General features: G+C 42.4%; 1 protein-coding gene across 7 annotated transcripts in view; it reads left to right on the top strand.

Annotated features, from left to right (window-relative positions):
- Positions 1-25,661, top strand: part of LOC122554976 (rho GTPase-activating protein 6) — a 538,092-nt gene that overhangs the window by 433,457 nt on the left and 78,974 nt on the right. For all 7 annotated transcript variants that reach the window (XM_087992993.1, XM_043700459.2, XM_043700460.2 and 4 more), the window contains one exon: positions 1,961-2,032. In XM_087992993.1, the coding sequence (XP_087849119.1) occupies positions 1,961-2,032 (72 nt within the window). The remainder of the gene's footprint in view (positions 1-1,960; positions 2,033-25,661) is intronic.

Raw genomic sequence — 25,661 nt, forward strand, 5'->3', positions numbered from 1 at the left:
ATATGCCATTGTTAATCAGAAATGTATCAAATTCCACTTCAAATATACTCAAAGGCTGAGCTTCTACAGCCCTCTTGGGTAGAGGATGCCAAAGATTCACTACCATTTGAGTTTTTTTAAAAACAAAACATCTCCTTATCTCTGTCCTAAATGGCACCCCTTAGTTTTAAATCATACTGCCTGAATCTTGACTCTTGAACCAGAGTAAACCTCTTACCTGCATCTGCCCTGTCCAGCCCTTTGTTTACTTGGTAGGTTTCAATGAGATCACTCCTCGTTCTTCGAAACTTTAGACAACACATGTCCAGTTTGCCCAATCTCTCTTCGCAGGATAGTCAACTGAGGGACAAGTCCAGTGAACCTTTGTTGCCATCCCTCTACATCAGTAATGTCGTTGGGGGACAGAAACCAAAACTGCGCACACTATTCTAGTTGCAATCTGACCAAGATCCTATATAATTGAAGCCAGACCTCAATAATCCTTTTACTCAAATCCACTCCCAAAACAAACTAACATTGTATTAGTCTTCTAATAACTTACTGCATCTGCATGATAGCATTCATTGATGATTTGACAAAGGTACCCAAGTTTATTTCTACGTCTATGCTTTCCAAACTCTCACCATTTAATAAATACTCTGCACAACCATTCTTCCTACAAAAGTGACTAATACCACATTTTTCCACATTATATTTCATCTGCCATCTCCTTGCCCTTGCACTGAGCCTGTCCAAACCCTTTTTAAAATGTTTTACATCTTCCTAGCAATACACACTCCTGTTTTTGTATCATCTGCCAATTTGGAATTATTACTTTCTAGTGCACACATCCAAATCATTCAAATGTGTTGTGAACAGCTGGGGCCCAATTACTGATCCTTGTGGTACCCCACTAATTAGTCTGCCAACATGAGAGTCATCCATTTTTTTCCTATTCTGTTTTCTGTTTGTTAGCCAGTCCCTAATCCCTGGCAGTACATTACCCATGTGCTTTAATTTTGCTAACCAACTTCCTGTGGGGGGGGGGGATCTTAACAAAGGACTTCTGAAAATCCAGTTATTACACATCCACTGACTCCCCTGTCACTTATTTGTAAGTAACATCCTCAAAATAAACTCCAAATTTGTCAAACACCTTTTTCGTTTGCAAATCCATGCTGTCTGTGCCCAATCAGATCACTTTTCTATCCAAGTGCCCTTGATCATGGTTCTAGCAATTTCCCTATTCCTGTGTAAAGCTGATGAGTCTGGAGTTCCCTGTGGGGTGACATTTGCATGTGTGTTGTTGAAAAATTCTTGACAGACTGTGGATGATCCAGTTACAGTACAGGATAATTCCATGAGGTCAAATCATTCTTTGTTCTTGGGGTGAGGAGGTCGCTGGTCAGCATTGTACCAATTGACTGTTTCGAGAGGGAATTTCTAAGTCTTGATATAACAACATCAAGCAGCAATGATGTAGGTGTTAAGTTGTGTTGAGGTGCAACTTCAAGGTGTTTGTGTTATCTGTGCGCTTGTCCTTCAGGTGATGGATTTGGAAATATTGTTGAAGAAACTTTGGTGAGTTGCAGTGGTCCACCTTATAGATAATACACCCCAGCACCACAGTACAGCGCTGATGAAGGGAGTGAATGTTTAAGTCAGAATTAGAAGACCATCTTGATCGCAATATCCTGGCCAGAGTATAGTGTCCTGCATGGATGTCAAAGCTAGTGGACATGACCTTGGAACTAATCTGTATTTTCCATGTACTCTCAAACAAGCCAAGAAATCGGAGTGAGGAAGGAAGAAAAACAAAAACACTGCAATAGACCTTAATGTTGTTTGCACTTGAAATGTTTTGTTTTGAATCTCATATCATGTAAGACTTAAATATTTTCTAGAGTTGTGATTTAAATTTCCTGTATACGTACAGCATTCTTTCAGTCAACAAATGTTTAATTTTGTTTTTTATTTGCAGATGGACAAAAGCGGAAGAAATCATTGCGACGGAAGTTAGATTCATTGGGCAAGGAAAAGAACAAGGACAGAGGTGAATAAGCAATGTATTAAAAATGACTCGCATATTTAGAATTTCTGGAAACCAAAAGGGTAAAAATTCAAGAGTTTGAAAGCATTTCCACTTCAGATTAAAATGCAAACTTTACCTAAGGAATAATTATAGAATGAATGATATCTATATTCTGCAAATTCCACTATGAGTTCAAGAATGACTTTGGTTTAGCTAAAAATTAACTTGGGTTTAGTCAGATGAAAGCTCAGCTGCCAGTAATGAAGAAACTAAAATTATTGATGCTTATGATCGTAAAGGTGTCATAAGGCAAAGGGTTGGAGGAAGTTATGGAGATGGTGGGGGTGGGGTTGTGGGGTGTTGGGGGAGGACTGGATGCTCATGGTGGGTGTCAAGGCCGTAGAGGGATTTGAAAATACCAAAACTGATCCATGGCTCAGTAACACCCTATAGTAGAGAAAATGTATGTTTGAACTCTGGATAAAGTTAATCTGGAGATTAGTTTCAAGGAGGAGGCAAGAATTAATGCACAGTCAGACCATATTGTCCTACTTGAGTTTCCCATTCTATTCATATAAATTTTTCTAAGTAGGTGATTGGAGTTTTTTTTTCACCTTAATTTGAAATATTCCATGCAACCAAATATTTCAAGGGGAAGGGCAATAGCATGTGGGGAATTGTCATACATGTTGCCCTTTTTAAAATTATTGAAGCACAACTTGGTTACGTCAAACTAATTTATGTTGACTGCAGTAGGGTTAATGATGCAGTATAATATCAAGTTTTAACTTTTGTTGTAAACTAGGGAGTTTTAAAAAATACAAGCCCTTTCAAGTCAACCTTGTAAATGAGTCCTAATTTAAATAATTACTTAATAATCAAGTCTCAAGTGGGAATCTATAAATAGTGTAAAAGATCTGTTATGACATTAAGCAAACAAATTTGAAGGACAAGTGTATGTATCACATCATAGGGAAACATGTCTTATTTTGTAAATTTTCAAGAGTGTTCTCAATTTCTACTCAGTAAAAATAAAGAAAACTATATGTAACCACGAGGCATCATGACTAATTAATATTATCACTCGAGAAACTCAACACTCTTATCGGTTGTGGCTATCTTATACATAGACTTTATAGGGTGCAAAAGGAACTATATAGTGGATAAAAAAGATAAATAGTACAGTAAGATTTGAGGGTGGAACATAGTCAAAGAGAAGATTTTTGAGAGGCTTTGCCATCTCCTTTGTTTGAGTTTTAACATGGAGAGTTTTGCAACAAAGCTCCCAAAGGCAGGTATTTAGTGGCAGAAGGGCCGGTCACCAAGTTGTGAAGATGAATGGCTCATTCTGTCAGTGGAATGAAATGTTCATGTATTGATCAAAGAGGCCTCTTAATTTGTTGTGGATGTATGCATGGAGGGATATTAAACTAGGTGCAAATAACTTGAAATCATAAACTTGGCAGTTGAAAATTGATTAAATAAGAATTGAGTTGATTGGATAAAGGATGGCTTAGTGCAGTCTGCAGCACTGTTGAATGAAGTGATTATTCTTGAGTGAACAAAGAGTTTGCATGCCTCAAGGCCAAAAAACAAATGTGATTCTTGTGCAGTCCTTCACAAATGTTAAGAGTCAAATTGTTGAAGGAGTGATCACCTGCTTCAGCTGTTAAGTGTTAAAATGTTTATGGCTAGGACTCTATGATATGATTGGGAGTAAAACAGTCTGCCGACCAATTAGTGTGTTGAGCTTCACCATGGGCTGTTCTGATTGTCACTGTCAACATGGAAAGTTCTGTGATACACATCAGCAATGCATGAGGATTTCAAAGTCTGTGAGAAGATTTGTAGCTCGGGTGCACGTTGTTGTGGTTCTGTTCGCCGAGCTGGGAATTTGTGTTGCAGACGTTTCGTCCCCTGTCTAGGTGACATCCTCAGTGCTTGGGAGCCTCCTGTGAAGCGCTTCTGTGATCTTTCCTCTGGCATTTGTAGTGGTTTGAATCTGTCGCTTCTGGTTGTCAGTTCCAGCTGTCCGCTGCAGCGGTCAGTATATTGGGTCCAGGTCGATGTGTTTATTGATTGAATCTGTGAATTCCCTGGCTGTTCTCTGTTTGGCTTGTCCTACAATAGTAGTGTTGTCCCAGTCAAATTCATGTTGCTTGTCATCTGCGTGTGTGGCTACTAAGGATAGCTGGTCATGTTGTTTCAGACAACAACTCACCAGAACGAAGGACCCAATACCCAGCATGAGCAAAACCAATATAGTACAAAATCCCATGCAAGGACTGCACAAAACACTTTATAGGACAAACAGGAAGACAGCTAATGATCCGCATCCATGAACACCAACTAGCCACGAAACAACACGACCAGCTATCCTTAGTAGCCACACACACAGATGACAAGCAACATGAATTCGACTGGGACAACACTACTATTATAGGACAAGCCAAACAGAGAACAGCTAGGGAATTCCTAAAGGCATGGCAATCATCCACAGATTCAATCAATAAGCATATCGACCTGGACCCAATATACCGACCACTGCAGCGGACAGCTGACAACCGGAAGCGGCAGATTCAAACCACTACAAATGCCGGAGGAAAGATCACAAGCGCTTCACAGGAGGCTCCCAAGCACTGAGGATGTCACCTAGACAGGGGACGAAACGATGCAACACAATTCCCAGCTCGGCGAACATAACCCTACATGAGGATATCAGAACCACTTGTTGAGTATTTTGCAGATCAATGTTAAGGAGACCTGACTTGTTGATGCAAATTATTCTCCTTCCCAGCTTTCCTATCCTACTTTGTCTCAATGCATTTATTGACCTGAAATACATTTCCAAAAAAAACTACTGGCAAGTGGCAGCTCATTGAGCTAATGGTTAAAAGGAAAATGTTCTTTGTGCATGGGAAATCATGTCTCACAAACTTGATTGAGTTTTTTGAAGAAGTAACAAAGAGGATTGATGAGGGCAGAGCAGTAGATGTAAACTATATGGATTTCAATAAGGCGTTTGACAAGGTTCCCCATGGGAGACTGATTAGCAAGGTTAGATCTCAAGGAATACAGGGAGAACTGGCTCAAAGGTAAAAGGGTGGTGGTAGGGGGTTGTTTTTCAGACTGGAGGCCTGTGATCAGTGGAGTGCCACAAGGATCGGTGCTGGGTCCTCTACCTTTTGTCATTTACATAAATGATTTGGATGTGAGCATAAGAAGTGCAGTTAATAAGGTTGCAGATGACACTAAAATTGGAGATGTAGTAGACAGCGAAGAGGGATACCTCAGATTAGAACAGGATCTTGACCAGCTGGGCCAATGGGCTGAGAAGTGGCAGATTGAATTTAATTCAGATAAATGCGAGGTGCTGCATTTTGGGAAAGCAAATCTTAACAGGACTTATACACTTAATGGTAAGGTCCTGGGGAGTGTTTCTGAACAAAGAGACTTGGAGTGCAGGTTCATAGCTCCTTGAAAGTGGAATCACAGGTAGATAGGATAGTGAAGGCGGCGTTTGGTATGCTTTCCTTTATTGGTCAGAGTATTGAGTATAGGAGTTGGGAGTTCACGTTGCGGCTGTACAGGACATTGGTTAGGCCACAGTTGGAATATCGCGTGCAATTCTGGTCTCCTTCCTATCGGAAAGATACTGTGAAACTTGAAAGAGTTCAGAAAAGATTTACAAGGGTGTTGCCAGGGTTGGAGGATTTGAGCTACAGGGAGAGGCTGAACAGGCTGGGGCTGTTTTCCCTGGAGCATCAAAGGCTGAGAGGTGACCTTATAGAGACTTACAAAATTGAGGGGCATGGATAGGATAAATAAGCAAAGTCTTTTCCTTGTAGTTGGGGAGTCCAGAACTAGAGGGCATAGGTTTAGGGTGAGAGGGGAAAGCTATATAAAAGAGACCTAAGGGGCAACGTTTTCAAGCAGAGGGTGGTAAGTGTATGCAATGAGCTGCCAGAGGATGTGGTGGAGGCTGGTACAATTGCAACATTTAAGAGGCATGTGGATGGGTATATGGATAGGAAAGATTTGGAGGGATATGGGCCTGGTCTGGCAGGTGGGTCTAGATTGGGTTGGGATATCTGGTCGGCATGGACGGGTTGGACCGAAGGGTCTGTTTCCATGCTGTACATCTCTATGACTCTATTAAATATGGAATACACAATATTTGGTCCCCGTGCAATAAAAGGTAATGCATTCTTTTTGCTAACTCATTAGCAAGGATATAAGTTTCTTTTTAAAAGAATCACTCATCTGTTGACATCATGTTAATTGCCTTGCGTGTCTTTAGACAGCCATGGAATTAAATATAATAGTGGTTTTGTGCTTTAAAAATGGTGTATTCGTTGGTTTCAAAGGAACTGGCTCAGTCTACAATTTATCCTTAACTCTCAGGTTTTTTTTAAAATAAATTGTGGAATTTTACTAGCGCTGGCAAGGCCAGTATTTGTTGCTCATCCATCCTTGCTCTTGAAGATGATAGTAGCCCACCTTTTTGACCTTTTGCAGTACATGTATTGAGTTGGGTATTCAAACAGGGTGTTTGGCTATGTGTTCCAGAAGTTTGATCTGATGGTGACGATGAAGGAATCATGATAAATACTTAATTATCGCACTCTTTCAACACCACCTATAGTGTGTGTGGGAAAAGCATCATCACTATCTTTTGAAACATGAGTTTAAAAGGGAAAGCGAGGACTGCAGATGCTGGAGATCAGAGTCGAAGAATGTGGTGCTGGAAAAGCACAGCCGGTCAGGCAGCATTCGAGGAGCAGGGGATTTGATGTTTCGGGCAGAAGCCGTTCATCAGTAATGAGAGCTCTCACTGTTTGCTCAGTCCGCTACTGTTCACCCGGCAGCGATGCACTGGTTGAATCATATCATCAAGTTCACTGTAGTGGATCTCATCAACAGCAATGCTGAGTCAGCATACAAAGAGGAGGTGCAGCGGCTAATGGACTGGTGCAGAGCCAACAACCTGTCTCTGAATGTGGACAAGACGAAAGAGATGGTTGTTGACTTCAAGAGCTCATGGAGCGACCACTCTCCACAGGGCATCAGCTCCCCCGTGGAGATTGTGAAGATCACCAAATTTCTTGGTGTTCACCTGAACCCTCAATATCAGCTCCTTAGCCAAGAAAGCCCAGCAGCGTCTCTAATTTTTGCGCAGGCTGAGGAAAGCCCACCTCCCTCCCCACATCTCACCACAATCTACAGAGGGTTCATTTGAGAGTACGCTGAGCTGCTGCATCACTGCCTGGTTCAGGAATTTCACAGTCTCAGATCGTAAGGCCCTACAATGGATAGTGAGGACAGCTGAAAAGATCATCGGGGCCTCTTTTCCCTCCATTACAGACATTTACTCCACTTGATGCATCTGAAAAGCTAAGATCGTTGTGGAAGATCCCACATACCCCTCAGTCAAACTCTTCTCCCTCCTGCCATCTGGCAGAAGATACCAGAGCGTTCGGTGTCTCATGGCCAGACTGTGCAACAGTTTCTTTCCCCAAGCCGTCAGGCTCCATAACACAGTATAATTGGACTCCTTTTTCCCATCTGAAATTTTTTCCTATTGCAGCTAGAAAAATTTCTATTATTTATCATTCTTCTGTTGCACTGTAACTTGCGTGTTTGAACTGCTTACACACTTTATGCCGTGTACGATTGTGTAGTTTGTGCTGTCCATGTAGCACCCTTGGTATTGGAGAAAAGCTGTCTCGTTTTTTCTGTATCAGTTGTATATGGTAGAAGTGACAAATAAAAGCTACGCTACTCTACTCAAGAAACAAAACCTGTTTTGGGGGGAGCAACACCTTTCAACTTTGCCTCCCATCGATGGCCATGACTTTTCTCCAGTTGTTCGCCCTTGTGATTGAATTTTCACAAGCCTTCTGAGACATTTTCAGTGTCATTTGCCTGCATATTTTGAGTGTTGCGTGAACCTACACCTGCTGCAGTCCAAAAATGTGGTGCGTTACCACCCCTTGAAAACAAATAAGAATACGCAACAATTGCTGGCCTTGCCAGGGATGTTCACATTCCGTGATAGCAAACACGCGTAACCTAATTAACATTTATTTATAAACAGCAATAATAAATGTAACCTTGAGTACTGTGTTTTCTTCTGTACTGATGCAAATTGGGCAACAATGGTGAAGATCGTGCTAGATTGAAAACTGCTTAGGGTTGTAAAAGTTTCTCTTAGTGTCAGCCGACTTTAATTTGCTGCTCACACCGTTATGAGGCAATGAGAATGCAAGTGAATGATGGCATCACGTAGTAGCTGATGGTGTTGTGTTGCATGTTGCTAACAACACTCAAAGTTTGGCCTAACAACCAGCTATATACCCGTCACTGGGGACTGAGGATACCACTTTAAAATATGGAAAAATGGGCATGTTGTATAGTCTGCTGCACAAATTAATTTACAGTATGGATGGTCACGCTGGAAAAGTTCCATGTGTTAGCTCTGTTAGCAGAAGTATGTTTACGCTATGGAGTGGGATTTTTATTAGCAGGGAATAGTTGACATTTGAAACTAAGCTCACAGTCACTTTGCAATATCTATTTATCTGTTCAATAGAAAGTGAATTTCTGAGAGCGATTCCTTACATTTACATATTTTTCTTTCAAATTGAGATTACTTTTTGTGTTCACCAAAGTAAATAATATTAGTATGGGGAAATCTACAGGAATCACATGTCTCTCATTAGGAGTGCAGCCAGAATTATTATTCATCTTGGTTTGAACTGAATATAATTACCAGTGTAACCCAGCAATTAGAATTCTGTAACTAGTTTTATCAAATAATCACTGGGAACAGTTGAACATGTACCTTTTTAGTTTTGCTGCATAAAACATGCACTCTTTACAGTCTTCTGTTTTGAGTAGCCTGTGTAGTTTTTTTTCTTAAAAAGCCTCTTCGTGAATTTATGTAGGAACACAGAGAAGTGTAACTGTTAACTTTTCCAACAATTTTAAATTCGTGAAGACTGTAGCTTAAAGGTTGTACTGTGTGATAGAATGGTTCTATCAATGAAACCTGCATATAACAAATCTTACCAAAGGTTAAAAATCTGAGCAGAAGAAATCCACTGTGGTTGACAGGGCTCTCAGCTGGGTCTGACCCATTTAACCACATCTCACCACCCCTACCACTCCAGACAATTGTGAAGTTCTACTTGTTTTCACTTGCCACCCCACCGATCTCCACATTCAGCAGATCGTTCCATGCAACTTTTCCTACCTCCAGCAGGATACCAGCACCAAAACACATCTTCCCCACCCATTCCACTGTCATCATATTGCAGGTACGGTTCCCTTCAAGTTATCCTTGTCCACTCTTCTGTTGTGGAGAAAGTGAGGTCTGCAGATGCTGGAGATTAGAGCTGAAAATGTGTTGCTGGAAAAACGCAGCAGGTCAGGCAGCATCCAGGGAACAGGAGAATCGACGTTTCGGGCATAAGCCCTTCTTCAGGAAAGAAGGGCTTATGCCCGAAACGTCGATTCTCCTGTTCCCTGGATGCTGCCTGACTTGCTGCGCTTTTCCAGCAACACACTCTTCTGTTGTAACTAACACTTCCTCGGATCTTCTCTCTATCCCCACCCACCCAATGACAACTTCCCATGCAATCGCAGGTGGAACACTTGCCCTCCATTCACTTCCGCCTTCCTCATTGTCCAGGGCACCCAGCCATGCCTTCCAGGTGAAGCAGTGGTTCTTTGTACATCTTTAAGTTTATTCTGCAGTATTCAGTACTCACAATGCAATTTCCTTTTACAGCAGCAAGACCAAACATCAACTTGGTGACTGCTTTGCACAGCATTCCCATTCTGTCCATAAGAATAACCCTGATCTTCCAGTTGCTTGTCTTCTCAATAACTGATCTTACTCCCACACTAGCATTTCCCACTTGGGCCTGCAACAGTTTTCCAATGAAGCTCAAAGAACAACATCTCATTTTCCACCAGGACACTCTGCGATTTTTGAGGACGCAACATTTGTGTTTAGCAGCTTTAGAGCATGACCGCTGTCCTCCATTTTAATTACATGCTTTGCTACACAGCCCCCAAACTATTCCTGGCCAGGTCTTGTTTGAGCTGTCATTAGAGTGAACTCATTTTCTCCTTTTCACATCTCTCCTTTATCACCACTAGAACTCCATTTGTCTTTGCTCTGGGCACCCCCATCTGTTCCTCCTCCCTTTTGGTCAACAGTGTAGTTACTATAATTTTCCAGCCCAAACCATTCCAAAGAAGTCCTGTTGAACTCAAAAGCATTTAACTCTTTCTTTCTGTTCGTGTGCTAACAGACCTGAGCTTCTTCAGCAACTTCTGTTTTTATTGAGATTGTCAACCTCTTCAGTATTTTATTATACTTAATTATTTTTTAAAAAGTTTGGCAAAAAGTGGAGAAGAAATAGATATCTGATTCATTCAATTTAACTTGTAAATGTAAATTCCCATCTTTCAGTAGACATACTGTCAGTTTTGTTTCAGTTACAAAGCTCACACCTAAAAGTTGTTTTTAAATTTTCTGATAGGATCTCCTTGTTATCCAAATTTACTAACAAACAGCCAGCTCCAAAGTTAGGTATGATACAGGCCAGATGCAAAGCAGCATTGCTCCTCCCATTTACCTCCCCACTCCCCCACACCCAACCTTATTCCAGATCCAACCCTCCAATTCGACACCGCCCTCTTGAAAGGTCCTACGTGTCCATCTTTCTTCCCACCTATCTGCTCCACCACCATCTCCGACCTATCACTTTCACCCCCATCTTCATCTATCTATCGCATTCCCGGTTACCTAACCGCTCCCAGCCCCTTTCCCCTCCTATTTATCTCAGTCCCCTTGGGCCCCCCTCATTTCTGATGAAGAACTTATGCTCAAAATGTCGGTTCTCCTACTCGTCAGATGCTACCTGACCAGCTGTGATTTTCCAGCATCACACTCTTTGACTCTGATCTCTAGCATTTGCAATCCTTACTTTCTGCTCTAACCTTGTCAATCTCTCCACCCAAGTTATGTACCATTCCTGTACTGAAAATACTAATTCTATAAGTCTTTTAAAGATCTGAATGGGAGGTATGTGCAGGCGTGGGAGAAGAGGACAGGAGAGTGTTAATGCATCAATGGTTCCTTAGAATAATTACAGCCCAAAATAAGGCCATTCAGCCTATCATTTCTATGCCAGCTATCTTGCTATTCCTTTTGTGACTGATTTAAAATACTCAACCCCTATATAGCAGCACCGTTGGAATACCTTCACAGTATGGACTGTAGCTGTTCAAAAGTTGGCTCACTACTAACTGATTGAAGGAAGTTTAGGCACTGACAAAGCATGTTGGCTTTGTCAGAGACAGCCACATCCATGGAGAAACGAAGAAAAACAAAAAAAATCTTCAGAAAGAGTGCTACCCAAACCGACAACCTTATAACCTAATAGTGTTGAACCAAAGATGAAACCGATGTGGATTGTATAATGCAGTTACTTTTTTGTTTGCATGGGCAGTCATGTTCTGATTTGATTTTTTTTTTCCCTGTGACACTTCCCATGACAGTAGGAGATTACTTTTTTTTGCAATTGTATTTTCATTATATGTTTTGTTACTACTTTGAAAGTCAATATGACAGTTGCCGATTTCACACTAGTGGTACCTGCCTCGTTAAACCTGAGAGCAGCTTCATAGCACAACTTCCACAGTCGCCTTTTATACTGAACCTCAATAACTTTCCTTTTTACTGCTAACTGTATTTGAATCATGATAAGTTACAATGACATATCTATTTTCCAGATCTTAATGTTGTATGCCTGGGTTCATAGAGCTCTCTGTCTACCCAGTCCTCCGCTGCTCTATTAGATTAGATTCTCAACAATGTGGAAACAGGCCTTCGGTCCAACAAGTCCACACCGACCCTCCCAACAGTAACCCACCCGGGCCTGTTTCCCTCTGACTAATACACCTAACATTATAGGCAAGTTAGCATGGCCAATTCACCTGACCTGCACATCTGTGGGAGGAAACTGGAGCAAACCCACGCAGACGATGTGCAAACTCCACACAGACAGTCGCCCGAGGCTGGAATCGAACCTGGGACCCTGGTGCTGTGAAGTAGCAGTGCTAACCACTGAGCCACTGTGCTGCCCAATATTCCTTTTGTAGCAGTGCCATGGTCTCTAATGCATTATATACCCACTTTGTCGACTGCATGTCCACAGTCTTGGAGTCCTTTCCTGACCACCAGTGACAGAGCCCCCCAAGCTACTAATGTTTTCAAAAAGAAAATCCATGAGAAAATCTGCAGGATTGGCATCCTGCCTTTTTAACATTGCTGTGGTTAAAGTTCTTGGCAGAGCTATTGCAAGGGCTGCATTCTGCAATTCATTATTTTTTCCTGTGCAAGTGTCTTGTGATTACCTCTTCAGTTACAACATCTGTGTGCTTTTAGCAATTTTTTTTTAACATGTAGCTTTTTTTTATTTTAGTAGGACACAAAGTGGAACAGTTTGGGTGTTTGTGACCCAATTACATTGTTTCTGTGTTTCCATGCAAACTCTTCTTTCTTCTTTTTGTGTTTGACTCTCTGACCAATAGACTAGTGCTTCTTTCAGGTTTTTCCAGCTTCTGGCCATGTGTGATTCTCTTACTCTGCCCCAAAAACTTTACACCAACCCAGCCAATCCTCCCTTCTGGTCTCATACTGTGATATGTAGCCATTTTCCCCATCTCTCGTTCCCCAACCATTCGTAATATCTACCCTTCACCTTCATTCTATACTGACTTAGCGCTCTATCTGTGGTGTCTCCTCAACTTCAGTGCTACAGATTTCCATCTAGATACACACAAAGTTTCTGAATCCTTGTGTGTAATATAACTGGCTGGCAAATCTAAAGTAATATTTGACTATTAAACTGAAATACAATATTATAAATTTAGGAAATTTACACTGGAGATAAAATGGGGCTACATAGAGCTTCTGAAAGAATGCAAGAGAGTTGTTCTGAGAAAGAAATGGTTTCTTTGTTCCATAGTATTGTTCTTTATCAATTATCATCTTGTTTTCCCGTGAATAGAATAGAAGTTTATTGTCACTTGTATTTGTGAAAATAGAGTGAGATGTGTTTAAGTTGCCACAATTCCACCAAAATTAAAAATGCTAGATCCTAAAAAAAAATTTGCTAAAAGCATACAGATGTTGTAAGTGAAGAGGTAATCACAAGGCGCTTGCACAGGAAAGTACAACCCCATTTTAATTACAGAAATCATAAGGAATAATTGAACAAAGTTCAGCTTTTGTTCCCTCTGCGGCTCCTGGGTTTCTGGAGTGGCTATGGAATGCCACTCTGTGCATGTTGGTGTATGGAAGGCATTCAAGATGTGGTAAATGTTCCTACAATTCTGTCTCCTTGCTAATGCAGATAGTTTCATAGAGGTATGAAATGTTTCTGTTGGATAAATGTTGATTGACCTCCCAAGTTAGAGATTAATCCTCTTCAGAAGTACACTGTTGATGTACAGCAACATCACCCCATAATGCTTCAAGAAATGATCAAGGATTAGATGATACAGAATCCACATGGGTGGAGGTAAGAAATAACTTGCGGAAGAAAACATGAGTTCAAGTAGTCTATAGTATTCTTAGTTGTATCTGTTCTGTAGGACCAAGAATGAGGATAAGATAATCTTCATGTAATGATAGGCAAATCAAATTTGGCAAAGGTAAATCACAGGTAAAAATTCAGAGTGTCTTGGAAACAGTTTTGGATCGAACAAGGGATCAGGCTGTTTTGGAGCTGGAAATGTATAATCAAATTTTTAGCAAATGATTACCAGAGTAAGAGGTCCTCTAAGGAACAATGGCTATACATGGTAGAATTTAGCATTCAGCTTGAGAGTGAAAACAGTGCTAAACTTTAAAAAAAGGCAATTTACGTGGAGGTGCGGGCTGAGTTGACTGGAATGGACTGGGAAAAGAGTTCAGGCAAAACTAGTTGAGAAACAATGGTAGACATTATAGACAAAATGACACAAGATATAGGAGCAGCATGAGGCCATTCAGCCCATTGAGTCTGCTCCACTATTTGATCATGGCTAATATGTTTCTAAACTCCATTCTCCTGCCTGTTGTCCATAATCCTCAATGGCTTGCTAACCAAAAACCTATTTATCTCATGTCTTAAATACATTCAATTACTTCATCTGCACAGCCCTCTGCGGCATTGGGGGGGGGGGGGGGGTGTTCCACAAATTCACCACCCTGTGGCTGACTAAATTCCTCTTCCTCTTAGTTCTAAAGTCTCATTCCTTCACTCTGAGGCTGTGCCCTCTGGTCATAGTTTGTCCTACTAGTGGAAACATGTTCACCATGTCAGCTCTATCAAGACTTTTCACTATTCTGTTAAGTTTCAATGAGATATCCCCCCGATCTTTCTAAACTCCATGGGGTACAGACCCAGAATCCTCAACCACTCCTCCAACCCCTGGATTATTCTTGTAACCCTTCTCTGGACTGCCCTCTCCAACATCAGAACACCCTCCCTTAGATACGGGACCTAACTGCTCACAATATTCCAATGCAGTCTGTCGAGGTCCTTCTAAAGCTTCAGCAGTATATCTTTGCTCCTGTATTCAAGTCAAAATGAATGTTAACATTGAATTTATCTTCCTGTCAATTAAACCTGCATGATAGCCTTAAGAGAATTTTGAATTGAGGTTCCTAAGTCTCTTTGTTCTGCAGATTTCTGAAGCCTTTGCCTGTTTAGAAAATATTCTCATTTCTGTTCTTCCTACCAAAGTGCATAAACTGACAATGTGGGAAAGTGTATTCTATCTGTCACTTCTTTACCCACTCTCCTAGCCTGACCAAGTCCTTCTGCAGCCTCTCCACTTCCTCAGTGCTGTCTATTCTTCACCTACTTTTGTGTCACCTGCAAATCTAGCAATGCCCTCCATTTCTTTGTCCAAATCATTAATGTCAAAGATGAATACTTATGTCCCAACATAAGTGTGAAACCCCACTAGTCACCGGCTGCTATCCAGAAAAAGACCCCTTCTTTGCCTAATCTCTTTCTGCTAGTCAGCCAATCATGTATCCATGCCAAATTCTGTCCGGCACTTTGTCAAAGGTCTTCTGTAAATCCATACAGTTAACCTCTACTGGGTCTCCTTTGTCTGACTTGCTCATTACCTCCTCCAGAGAATTCTAACAGATCTGTCAGGTATGATTTCCCCTGATGATGCTATGCTGACTCAGCTCTATTCTACCTTGTACTTGACGATCTCATCCTTAATGGGCTCTAAAATTTTGCCAACAGCTGAGATCAAGCTAACCTGCCTATAATTTCCTATCTTCTGAATGCCCCCCTCCTTAAATTAGGGCGTTACATTTGCCATTTTCCAGTCCTCTGAGATCCTCCCTGACTCCAGTGCTGCCTGAAAGATCACCATCAATGCCTTCGCAATCTCCTAAGAAAATAGATAATGATGTATAGCGAAGATATAGTGAGGTGTAAGGGTTTCAGGAAGGGGTAAACCAGCCATGGTTATCCAAGTTAAGGATAGTATCAAGTAAAAGAAGCAGCACGCTAAGTGGCAAAGACAAGTAGTAAACAGAGGTTTAGGTAAGTTTTAAAAGCCAACAAAAGGTGACCAAAGGAAAAAAGGAAAAAACTTGGGAATAATTCAAGATGGACAGTAACAGCTTCTTTGAATATGTAAAAAACAAGAAAGAGGCCACATTGAAAATAGGTTCACATTGCCAGGGAAGAAATAATGGGAAATCGGGAAATGGCAGATGAGTTGAATAAATAATTTATTAGGGATCAGAGAACATCCCTAAAAATACTAAATAATCAAGGGGCTAAAGGGGGCAGAGGGAAGGAAGTAAGCACAGTAATTATCACTTTAGAAAAATTACAAGTGACAATAATGTCTGCTAAGTCCCCTGGATTTTAAAGGAAGTAGCTACAGATATAGTTGATGCATTGGTCATAATCTTCCAAGAATTCTTAGATTCTGGGAATAACCCAGAAGATTGAAACACTGGCAATATATCACCTTTTATTTGAAAATGGCAGGAGACAAACAGCAGTAATTATAGGCCAGTTAGCTTAACATCTGTCACTGGGAAAAGGTTAGAGCCGACAATAAAAGATGCAATAGCAGAATGTTACATTGGAAGAATTCAAGAGAAGGTTCATTTAGTTTGATTAAGAGTATGGAGAATTTTCCTTTTGAGAAGTTGAGTAGGTTTGGCTTGTACAGAATGAATGGTAACATTATTGAAATACATACAATTCTAGAAGACTTGACAGGATCGACGCAGAGAGGTTGTTTCCCCATGTGGGAGAGTCTTTGACCAAAGAGCATAATCTCAGAACATGGGATCAAACATTAAGACAGAAATGAGGATTTTTTTTGTTTCCTAATGGTAATGAATCTGAAGAATTTTCTTCTGTAAAAGACTGTTTGAGGCTGGGTCATTAAGTGATTCATGTGAATGTAAAGGTTATGAATATAAGACAGGAAAGTATAGTTCAGTGTTATGACATCAGCCACGGTCTCATTGAATGGTGGAACAGATTCAGTGGGCTGAATGGCCTACCTTTGCTCCTTCTCTTCTAGGCTATGACTTCCAGTATCTAGATGGGCTTGGGCTGCAGGTGCACGGTAATAACATTTTGCCTCCATGTCACAAACCATTCTAAGTTGGATTCTCCATCATCATATCTGCTTGGTTGATGGGCCAACATCTTTAAATTCCCTGGTTAGCAGCTCAGAGGAAATGTCATCACGATATGAATTGGAATACCTCAAGGAGAAGGCTCATCACTACTTCCTCCAGAACAGCAAGGTATCAGTTGGCTAAGGATTGCCAACAAAACGCAAATACAAAATAAATAAAATTACTGTCATCATGAGCAGCATCTTTGTTTTATCAATTGGTAAAGTTTATAAAGAATTGTATTCACTAACTGAATTTAGAAATTCTTTTCTCATCTGTTTATTTATGTACGTGACTGTAATGACTTCAACTAAATCAGAGGAATATAGTAGCCTGTCATTTGCACATAGCAGTGTCATGAATTGCCATAAATTTTATAGTTCTTCTCATAGTTAGCCTTGATCAAGCCTTAGCACTCCTCTTTCTTCAAGACAGTGACTCCTTTCAACATTTTTCTGGCCCAAGAGTGTTATTTAGAAATGGGCTGTTGCCATTGTGGTTGGTGTACAAGTGGAAACATGAATATATGCCCACTGGCATTCCGCCAATATAAGTGCTGTATTCTGCAAATCGTTGAGTTCAAATTGACTGAAAATTTGCAGAATCCAGATGAGTGAACTTTTCTGTGCACTGGAGGCACTGATGTGAATGTATTGTCCATTCCTGGCATGCGACCTTAGCTTCAAGAACCAATGGTTGCTCCACTAATGACTGAGCAGACGTCTTCCGGGTGACCTATTAATAGACTGCTGTGAAGCACAGCACTTTAAGGTTGTCGAGCCAAGCCCAACTCTTGGGAATAGTGATCATTATCATCAAACTGTAATTAATCCTTTGATGAAAACCAAATATACTCAGTGGGTGCAACTGCATTTTTAACAAGCCTGTTATATAAGCATTCCATGGTTTTGGAGCTGAATGTGCAGGCTATTAGTAAACATTTCTGCACATTTCCACAAAAATTGAATTGTTGAACATGTTGACTTTAAGTCAGTGTTTATTTTTCAACATGCATTTTTCATGAGAAATTGAAGTTTGATGTACAGTTTGGTGGACATTATTGTATTTTAGTAATGACTCAGCCATTGAAACATGATGTTTGCATAGAGGAACCTGCTAGCAAACAAGATTACACATTTGGGTTGGAATCTTCCTAGCCCCTAAATGATGTATGAGAACATTGGGAGAATTGTGTGAGATCGGCATTGAGGAGATTCCCCCTGTTGAGAGCAAGAAGTCCCATTTTCCAACCAAATATTGAATGACAATACCAGCTTCTCAGGTAGTATGCGGGGAGAGGCCTATTTGCTTGCATTAGTATGGAATAGCATTTCATTATTGTGTTAGCTCTCTGCATTCATATGCAGTTCTCCATTCTCCCGCCCTCCAGATAGAAACTGCACATTGACAATTTTTTGACTACTGGCTCCTCTGGGCCTCCGGTCACGAGTGAGTTGGGGCATGCTTTCTTGGCAACCACCAGATGCAGCTGTATCCAGCAGAATCTCCAGGTCTCATCAGTAAAGTGGGGTGCCCGGTACCCTCTGCCAAATACTGCCCATGCTTGACCAGATTCAAGACGGCTTTAATGATGGTGGAAGCACCAGCAATCCAGGAGGTTTTGGCAAGAGGGAGAATGAGAGGTGGAGTGTCATAGGGTTGTAGTGATTTGTTGTTGAGACAAGTTTGGAAATATAGTGTGAGAAATATTAGTGAGAAATCCTGCATGAACTCCGCTGGAAATGATACTTTGCTGATTTCTGGTAAGATTCGGGTCTTGGAACTTGTGTTTTAAAATGTTGTTCAAACAAAAGTAAACATTAAAATTGGACAGATTGAATAAACTTCGATCTTTCGAAAGAAAATAAGCATCACTTTGAACAATTTAAGACTGGAATCTGTTTATCAACTTTTCTTAAATATTTTGTCATCTCATCTGTTTAATGGGGTGTATACTATGAATGCTCTGAATAATCTTTGCTATTTTAAAGGAGACTGCGTAAAAATATTAAAAACTTAGTTTACGTCAATATTTGCAGCTATTTGCTTTTGCATTTGCCAGCACGATGAGCGATGACAAAGTGGGTTCGTGATTCACTGTGGTCAGCGTATGACCAGAAATGGTTTTCTTGCTTCCTCTTGAAAAGGATCATGTGCTTGTTGCCATTGCCAAATTGTTTAAATTTATCAAATGCCTCCCTCTAGGTCTGATAACCTAACATTTCATCTGCTTGATGGTGTCACTGGTAGAAAATGGGAAATTCTGTCATTGTTTCCTAAGAATTTCATGACTCAGAAATCCTGCAGTAATTTCCAGTATGCATGTAAACTCCAAGTTTTATCCTTTCAGTTTGTCTTCCAGGTTTCTTGCTGGGTTGCAGACTTCGCTGTTCCGGCATAGAACATGAGACACTATAAGAAAAATAACTTCACTGGATTGAGTTTTAACAATTGAGTCACACTAAAATACTGCAAATTGTCATTCTTGCATCTCTACGTAGTGTTCTGTTTTGATGGCATGGTATATAAAAACCATTTCCATAGCATGCAGGAACATTTTACAGCACTTGTTAGTTCAGCAATTTGTTGGTTTGCTAATTGAGGATTGCTCGATTTCACAGTTTTCAAGAAACTGTTTTTGGGCACTTTGATTCAAGATTTGAATTTGAATCATGTTAAGAATGCAATTGCATGCTGGTTAGTATTGGGGCCAAACACGTTTTGTATTTTTGTTATTCATTTGTGAATTACAGGTACTGTTGGTTGGACCAGAATTTATTACCCATTGCCTTTCAGAAGATGGTTGTTAATCTACTTGGTGCATGCAACTTGAGCAGCTTGTTAAGCCATTTCAGCAGGCACATAAGGGTCAGCCACATCATTGAGAGTCTGGAGTTACATACATACAGGGCAGATCAGATAAGGACATTGGGTTTCTTCCCTAAAGGGAATTATTTCTAAGACCATTTTTATTTCCTAGCTGCCATGGTGGGACTGGAACTGGTATTACCTAATCATTAACCCAGTCTTATAACTGCTATGCTACCAAATTCTCACTGTGCATGCCTTGGCATTTCACTGAGATGCCGACTAAAAGTCAAGTCTCCATAGTCCTACCAGACCGTAGGACTGCACTCTTTCGTTACTGGTGTTGGCCTTGGGTGAAGGGAGAGTCCTTCATAGGAACTCAGTCAATGCAGGGATTGAACCCACTCTGGTGTCATTCTGCATCACAAAGAAGGCATTCAGCCAATTGAGCTAACTGGCCCCAAGTAGCCACTAATTCCAAAAAGAGCTACAGTTTATAATCGTCGTGTATATTAAAATACCTAAATGGAGACCATCATTTATAATCTGATGATATTTATGATCACTGTCTTATTACTTAGATAATTTTAAAATATCATCCTCTGGAAGGAAATTATCACACAATTAATGTTAAATCATGCATGACCATTTCCTCCCCGCCATGAATTACTTTGGCACCATGTCACACCACCACAAGTTCAAAAGATTATTTTTCTTGCATGTCTTTGGGTTTAGTGCTCTTTGCGACATTCATGCATCAATCTTTCCATAAAACAGTTTGGTAAACCACTTTGATGTGATGAAGTGTTTTAGACTTGTGTGCCAAGCTTCAAAATCATAAAAGCATGTTCTGACAATATTGGGCAATTGTGCAGCCCATGCCAGATATTGTCCAGAAGGATGGTTTCCTTTAATACAAAGGTAGCTACTATCAAGGAAAAATTCATGTGGGAAGCAATGAGCCGAGCTTCTTTGAACTAATGCAGGACTTGGTGACAGCAATGACTTCAATGGCACTGTTTGGTGCTTTTGGTTGGTTGTGTGTTTGTGGAGATCTTCTTCCAACCTCAGCTTTCAAAGGCAGCAAGGAATAAGCAAAAGTGCTGCGATTCTAAACTCCCATGAGTGAATTTTTTTTAAAAAGTCTCAACAGATGTTTCTAGTCAAAATGTTGTTGATGATAAAACTCCACAAATACAATTGAGATGTGGACCAGTTTGACCTCTGTGTCTTGTGTGCTCTGAATTCCTTTGTTGGCTACTCCTTTGATCCCCACATAACAGAGAGGGAGTAATAGTGGTAACCATTAGAGAGCTTAATTTTGTGCTGGGGCTGGGGCACCTGACCACAACATTAAAAGTAATGATGCCATCCCCTCTGGTTGACCAGCTCATTCTCTGCCATTTACCAATCATCAGCCCTTCTACCTCTGAGAGATACTGGTCAGAGGAACAGTACTGGCCCCCATGGAACTGTAGGCAGCCTTGAAGGGATGCTGATGGACCCCAGACTTGAAGGTAAGTCTTTTGATCTCAACTGAACTAAGGTGGGATCCAGGATTGTCAGGGCTGATGGGAGAGCTTCTGGATTAGAGGAGCTACTAATGGGAACAGTGTCTGAGAAGGAGGCACTTACTTCGCTCCCACTTTGCCTAGCCACCAGTCCTCTTGATGAGTTGTACACTTGGAGCCAGCCTTCAACACCAATGGCAAAATCCCATCAGCAGAGGAAATGCCCCATATGTCACCATTGTTGGCTATGTAATGGGCTGAATGAAGCCACAAATGAGTGGGCTACCCAACACCTTCCCTGTGGCTTCCAAAATTGGTTCACGTAGGAAGTGGGCATGGTGCCATTTGAATGAAATCCCCGCCATCTCATTTCCATGTAACGCTCTGGTCAGTATTTACTCACTTCTACCTGAAAACTGTTCTTGTATCTTCTGCTTTCTTTGTACAGAGAATATCAGTGCTAACCCGGAATTCCATGTTCTTTTTGTTTTGTGTTTGCTATCCACACCTCCAAGCTGTGACTCTATACTCGAGTCATAGAGTAATATAACATGGAAACAGGCCTTTCAGCCCAAACTCGTCCATGTTGACCACGATGCCTACCCAGCTAATTTCAATTGCCTGCATTTAGTTCATATCCCTCTAAACCCTTCCCATTCATGTCCTATCCAAATGATGTTTAAATGTTGCTATTGTACCTGCCTCAACTATTTCTTTCTGGTAGCTTATTCCTAATCGTTTTGATTCCAAAGCCTGATGGGTCATTCGCCTTTGTTGGAATTTTAAACAAATGTTAAACCACTTTTCACAGCCGGGTAAATATCTACCCCCTCGCATAGAGGACTTGTACGCAAAACTGGCAGGAGGGGGCTATCCTTCACAAAGCTGGACATTATTCATATGTACTTGCAATTGCAGTTCAATGAGGATTCCCAAAAGTATGCGACAATTACCCGTAAGGGTTTATACCAATATAAGAGACTGCCATTTAGGGTATCGTCAGCCAGTGCAATTTTTCAGTGGACAATGGAGAACATTTTCAAGGTCTACCCCATGTCGCCATTTATCTAGATGATGTGTTAATAACAAGGAATACCAATAAAGAGCACTTAGAGAAATTGGACATTAGTCCTTAGATGTTTCGGGAAAAGCACAGCAAGTCAGGCAGCATCCGAGGAGCAGGTAAATTGATGTTTTGGACTGGAGCCCTTCATCAGGAATGAGGCTGGGAGCCTCTTGGGTGGAGAGTTAAATGGGAGGGGAGGTGGGGCTGGGGAGAAGGTAGCTAAGAGTGCAGTAGGGAGATGGGGATAAAGGGGATAGGTCAGAAAGGAGGGTGGAGCGGATAGGTGGAAAGGAAGATTGACAGGTGGGACCGGTCACGAGGACAGTGCTGAGTTGGAAAGTTGGAACTGGGGTAAGGTCGGGGAGGGGAAATTAGAAAACTAGTGAAGTCTACATTGATGCCCCGGGGTTGAGGGTCCCAAGGTGAAAGTTAAGGGGTTCTTCCTCCAGGCGTCAGGTTGTGATGGAGGAGGCCCAGGAACTGCATGTCCTTGGCAGAGTGGGGGGAGGAGTTGAAACGTTTGGCCACGGGCGGTGGGGTCAATTGGTGCGGGTGTCCCGGAGGTGTTCCCTAAAGCGCTCAGCGAGAAGGCATCAGTCTCCCCAATGTAGAGGAGACTGCATCAGGAGCAACGGATACAATAAATGACATGGGTGGATGTGCACGTGAAACTTTGGATGTGGAAGGCTCCTTTGGGACCTTGGATGGAGGTGTGGGCGCAGGTTTTGCAATTCCTGCAGTGGCAGGGGAAGGTGCCAGGAGGAGAGGGTGGCTTGTTGGGGGTGTGGACCTGACCAGGTAGTCGTGGAGGGCGAAGTCTTTGCGGAAAGCGGATATGGGTGGGGGGGGAATATCTCTGTTGGTGGGGTTCATTTGTAGGTGGTGGAAATGTCGGTGGATGATGCAATTTATGCAGAGGTTGGTGGAGAGGAAGGTGAGGACTAGGTTGGGTGGGGGGGTCTGTCTTTGTTGCAGTTGGAGGGGTGGGGTTTGAGGGCAGAGGTGCAGGACGTGGATGAAATGAATTGGAGGGCATCTTCGACTACATGGGAGGGGAAATTTCAGTCTTTAAAGAAAGAGGCCATCTGGTGTGTTCTGTGGTGGAACTGGCCCTCCTGGGAGCAGATGCAATGGAGGTGGAGGAATTGGGAATGTGGGATAGCATTTTTGCTGGAGGTAGGTTGGGAGGAGGTGTAATCCAGGCAGCTGTGGGAGTCAGTGGGTTTGTAAAAAAAAAAATCAGTGTAGAGTCGGTCCTCAAGGATGGAGATGGAGAGGTCCAGGAAGGGAAGGGAGGTGTCAGAGATGTTCCAGGTGAATTTAAGGTCGGAGTGGAATGTGTCGATGAAATTGAACTGTTCGACCTCCTCGTGGGAGCATGAGATGGCGCCGATGCAGTCATCAGTGTAGTGGAGGAATAGGTGGGGAGTGGTGCTGGTGTAACTCCGGAAGATGGACTGTTCCACATAACCGACAGAGGTAGGCATAGCTGGGGCCCATACGGGGGCCCAAGGCTACCCCTTTCATCTGGAGGAAGTGGGAGGATTTGAAAGAGAAATTGTTGAGGGTGAGGGTCAATTCAACCAAACGAATGAACGTGTCAGTGGAAGTGTACTGTTGGGGACGTCGGGAGAGGAAGAAACGGAAGGCTTGGAGGCCTTGGTCATGGCAGATGGAGGTGTAGGGGGTTGGATGTCCATGGTGAAGATGATTAGATTAGATTAGATTAGATTAGATTAGATTAGATTAGATTACTTACAGTGTGGAAACAGGCCCTTCGGCCCAACAAGTCCACACCGTCCCGCCGAAGCGCAACCCACCCATACCCCTACGTGTACCCCTTACCTAACACTATGGGCAATTTAGCATGGCCAATTCACCTGACCTGCACATCTTTGGACTGTGGGAGGAAACCGGAGCACCCGGAGGAAACCCACGCAGACACGGGGAGAACATGCAAACTCCACACAGTCAGTGGCCTGAGGCAGGAATTGAACCCAGGTCTCTGGCGCTGTGAGGCAGCAGTGCTAACCACTGTGCCACCGTGCCGCCCACGGTGTTGGGGGCCGGGGAAACGGAAGTCTTGGAGGCGGTGGAGGGTGTGGGTGGTGCCCCAAACATATATGGGGAGTTCCTGCACCAGGGGGATAGGACAGTATCGTGGTAGGTGGAGATGAGTTTGGGGCAGGAGCAGGCTGAGACAATAGGTCAGCCAGAGTAGTCAGACTTGTGGGTCTTGGGTAGGAAATAGAATTGGGTGGTGCGGTGTTCCTGAGCTGAGGTTGGAACCTGAGGGTGAGAGATCCCCTGAGGTGATGAGGTTGTGGATGGTCTGGGAGCTGATGGTTTGGTGATGTGAGGTGAGGTCATGGTCGAGCGGGCAGTAAGAGGAGGTGTCTTGGAGTTGGCGCCTGGCTTCAGCTGTGTAGAGGTCAGTGCACCAAACTTCCATTGCAGCCCCTTTGTCTGCTGGTTTGATGGTGAGGTTGGGGTTGGAGTGGAGGGAGTGGAGGACTGCACATTGTGAGGGCAAGAGGTTGGAGTGGGTGAGGCGGTTGGACAAGTTGAGGCGGTTGATGTCACGGCGGCAGTTTGAAATGAAGAAGTCAAGGGTGGGTAGCAGGCCAGCATGGGTGTGTTGGAGGTGGGAAAAGGGGTCTTTGGTGGATGGGCAGGTGTCTTGGTTAAAAAAACTAGGCAAGGAGGTGGAGGCGGCAGAAGAAACGTTCAAGGTCACAGTGTGTGTCGAATTCATTAATCTGGGACCGTAGAGGGATAAGTTTTTTTTTAAACCAAGACACCTGTTCAATCTTCCTTCCCACCTATCTGCTCTACTCTCCTCTCCAACCTATCACATTTGCCCCCACCTCCATCCACCTATTACACACTTAGCTACCTTCTCCCCAGCCCCACCCCTCTCCCATTTATCCCTCCACCCCTGATGCTCTCGGCCTCATTCCTATGAAGGGCTCCAGCATCTTGATGCTGCTCGACCTGCTGTGATTTTCCAGCAACACATTCTCGACTCTGATGTCCAACATCTGCAGACCTCACTTTCTCCTTAGATATTTCTCCCAGGCAGGGTCAGCTTTCTAAATAGTCACATTTGCAAGCCATTGCTCTCAGGGAAGTGAAGAAACAGCTATCATCCTTTAAGGTGTTGGCACATTATGATCCCAAGTGAGATCTGGTATTGACATGCAATGCCTCCCTGTATGGCATTGGGGGCATAGTATTGGCTCATAGGTGGCCCAACGGAGCGGAACACTCAATAGCGTATGCATCCAAGACTTCGGCTAATGTAGGACGTAAATATACCCAGATAGAGAAGGCAAGTTGGGTGGTCATAATTGGGCGGTCAGGAAGTTACACCAGTAGTAAGCTTGTAATAATAACGAACCACAAACCCTGTTAGGTCTACTTAAAGAGAACAAGGCAGTACCATACACAGCATTGATTGACCTGTCTCCTGCTAGCAGGTACACCGCCAGTGGTACTGCTACTGGAAGAGTCTAATGGTTTTAAATT

Source organism: Chiloscyllium plagiosum, unplaced genomic scaffold (assembly GCF_037043375.1).
Source record: "Chiloscyllium plagiosum isolate Xiang-an unplaced genomic scaffold, Cpla_swu_hap1 HiC_scaffold_12, whole genome shotgun sequence".
In the NCBI taxonomy this organism is placed as follows: Eukaryota; Metazoa; Chordata; class Chondrichthyes; order Orectolobiformes; family Hemiscylliidae; genus Chiloscyllium; species Chiloscyllium plagiosum.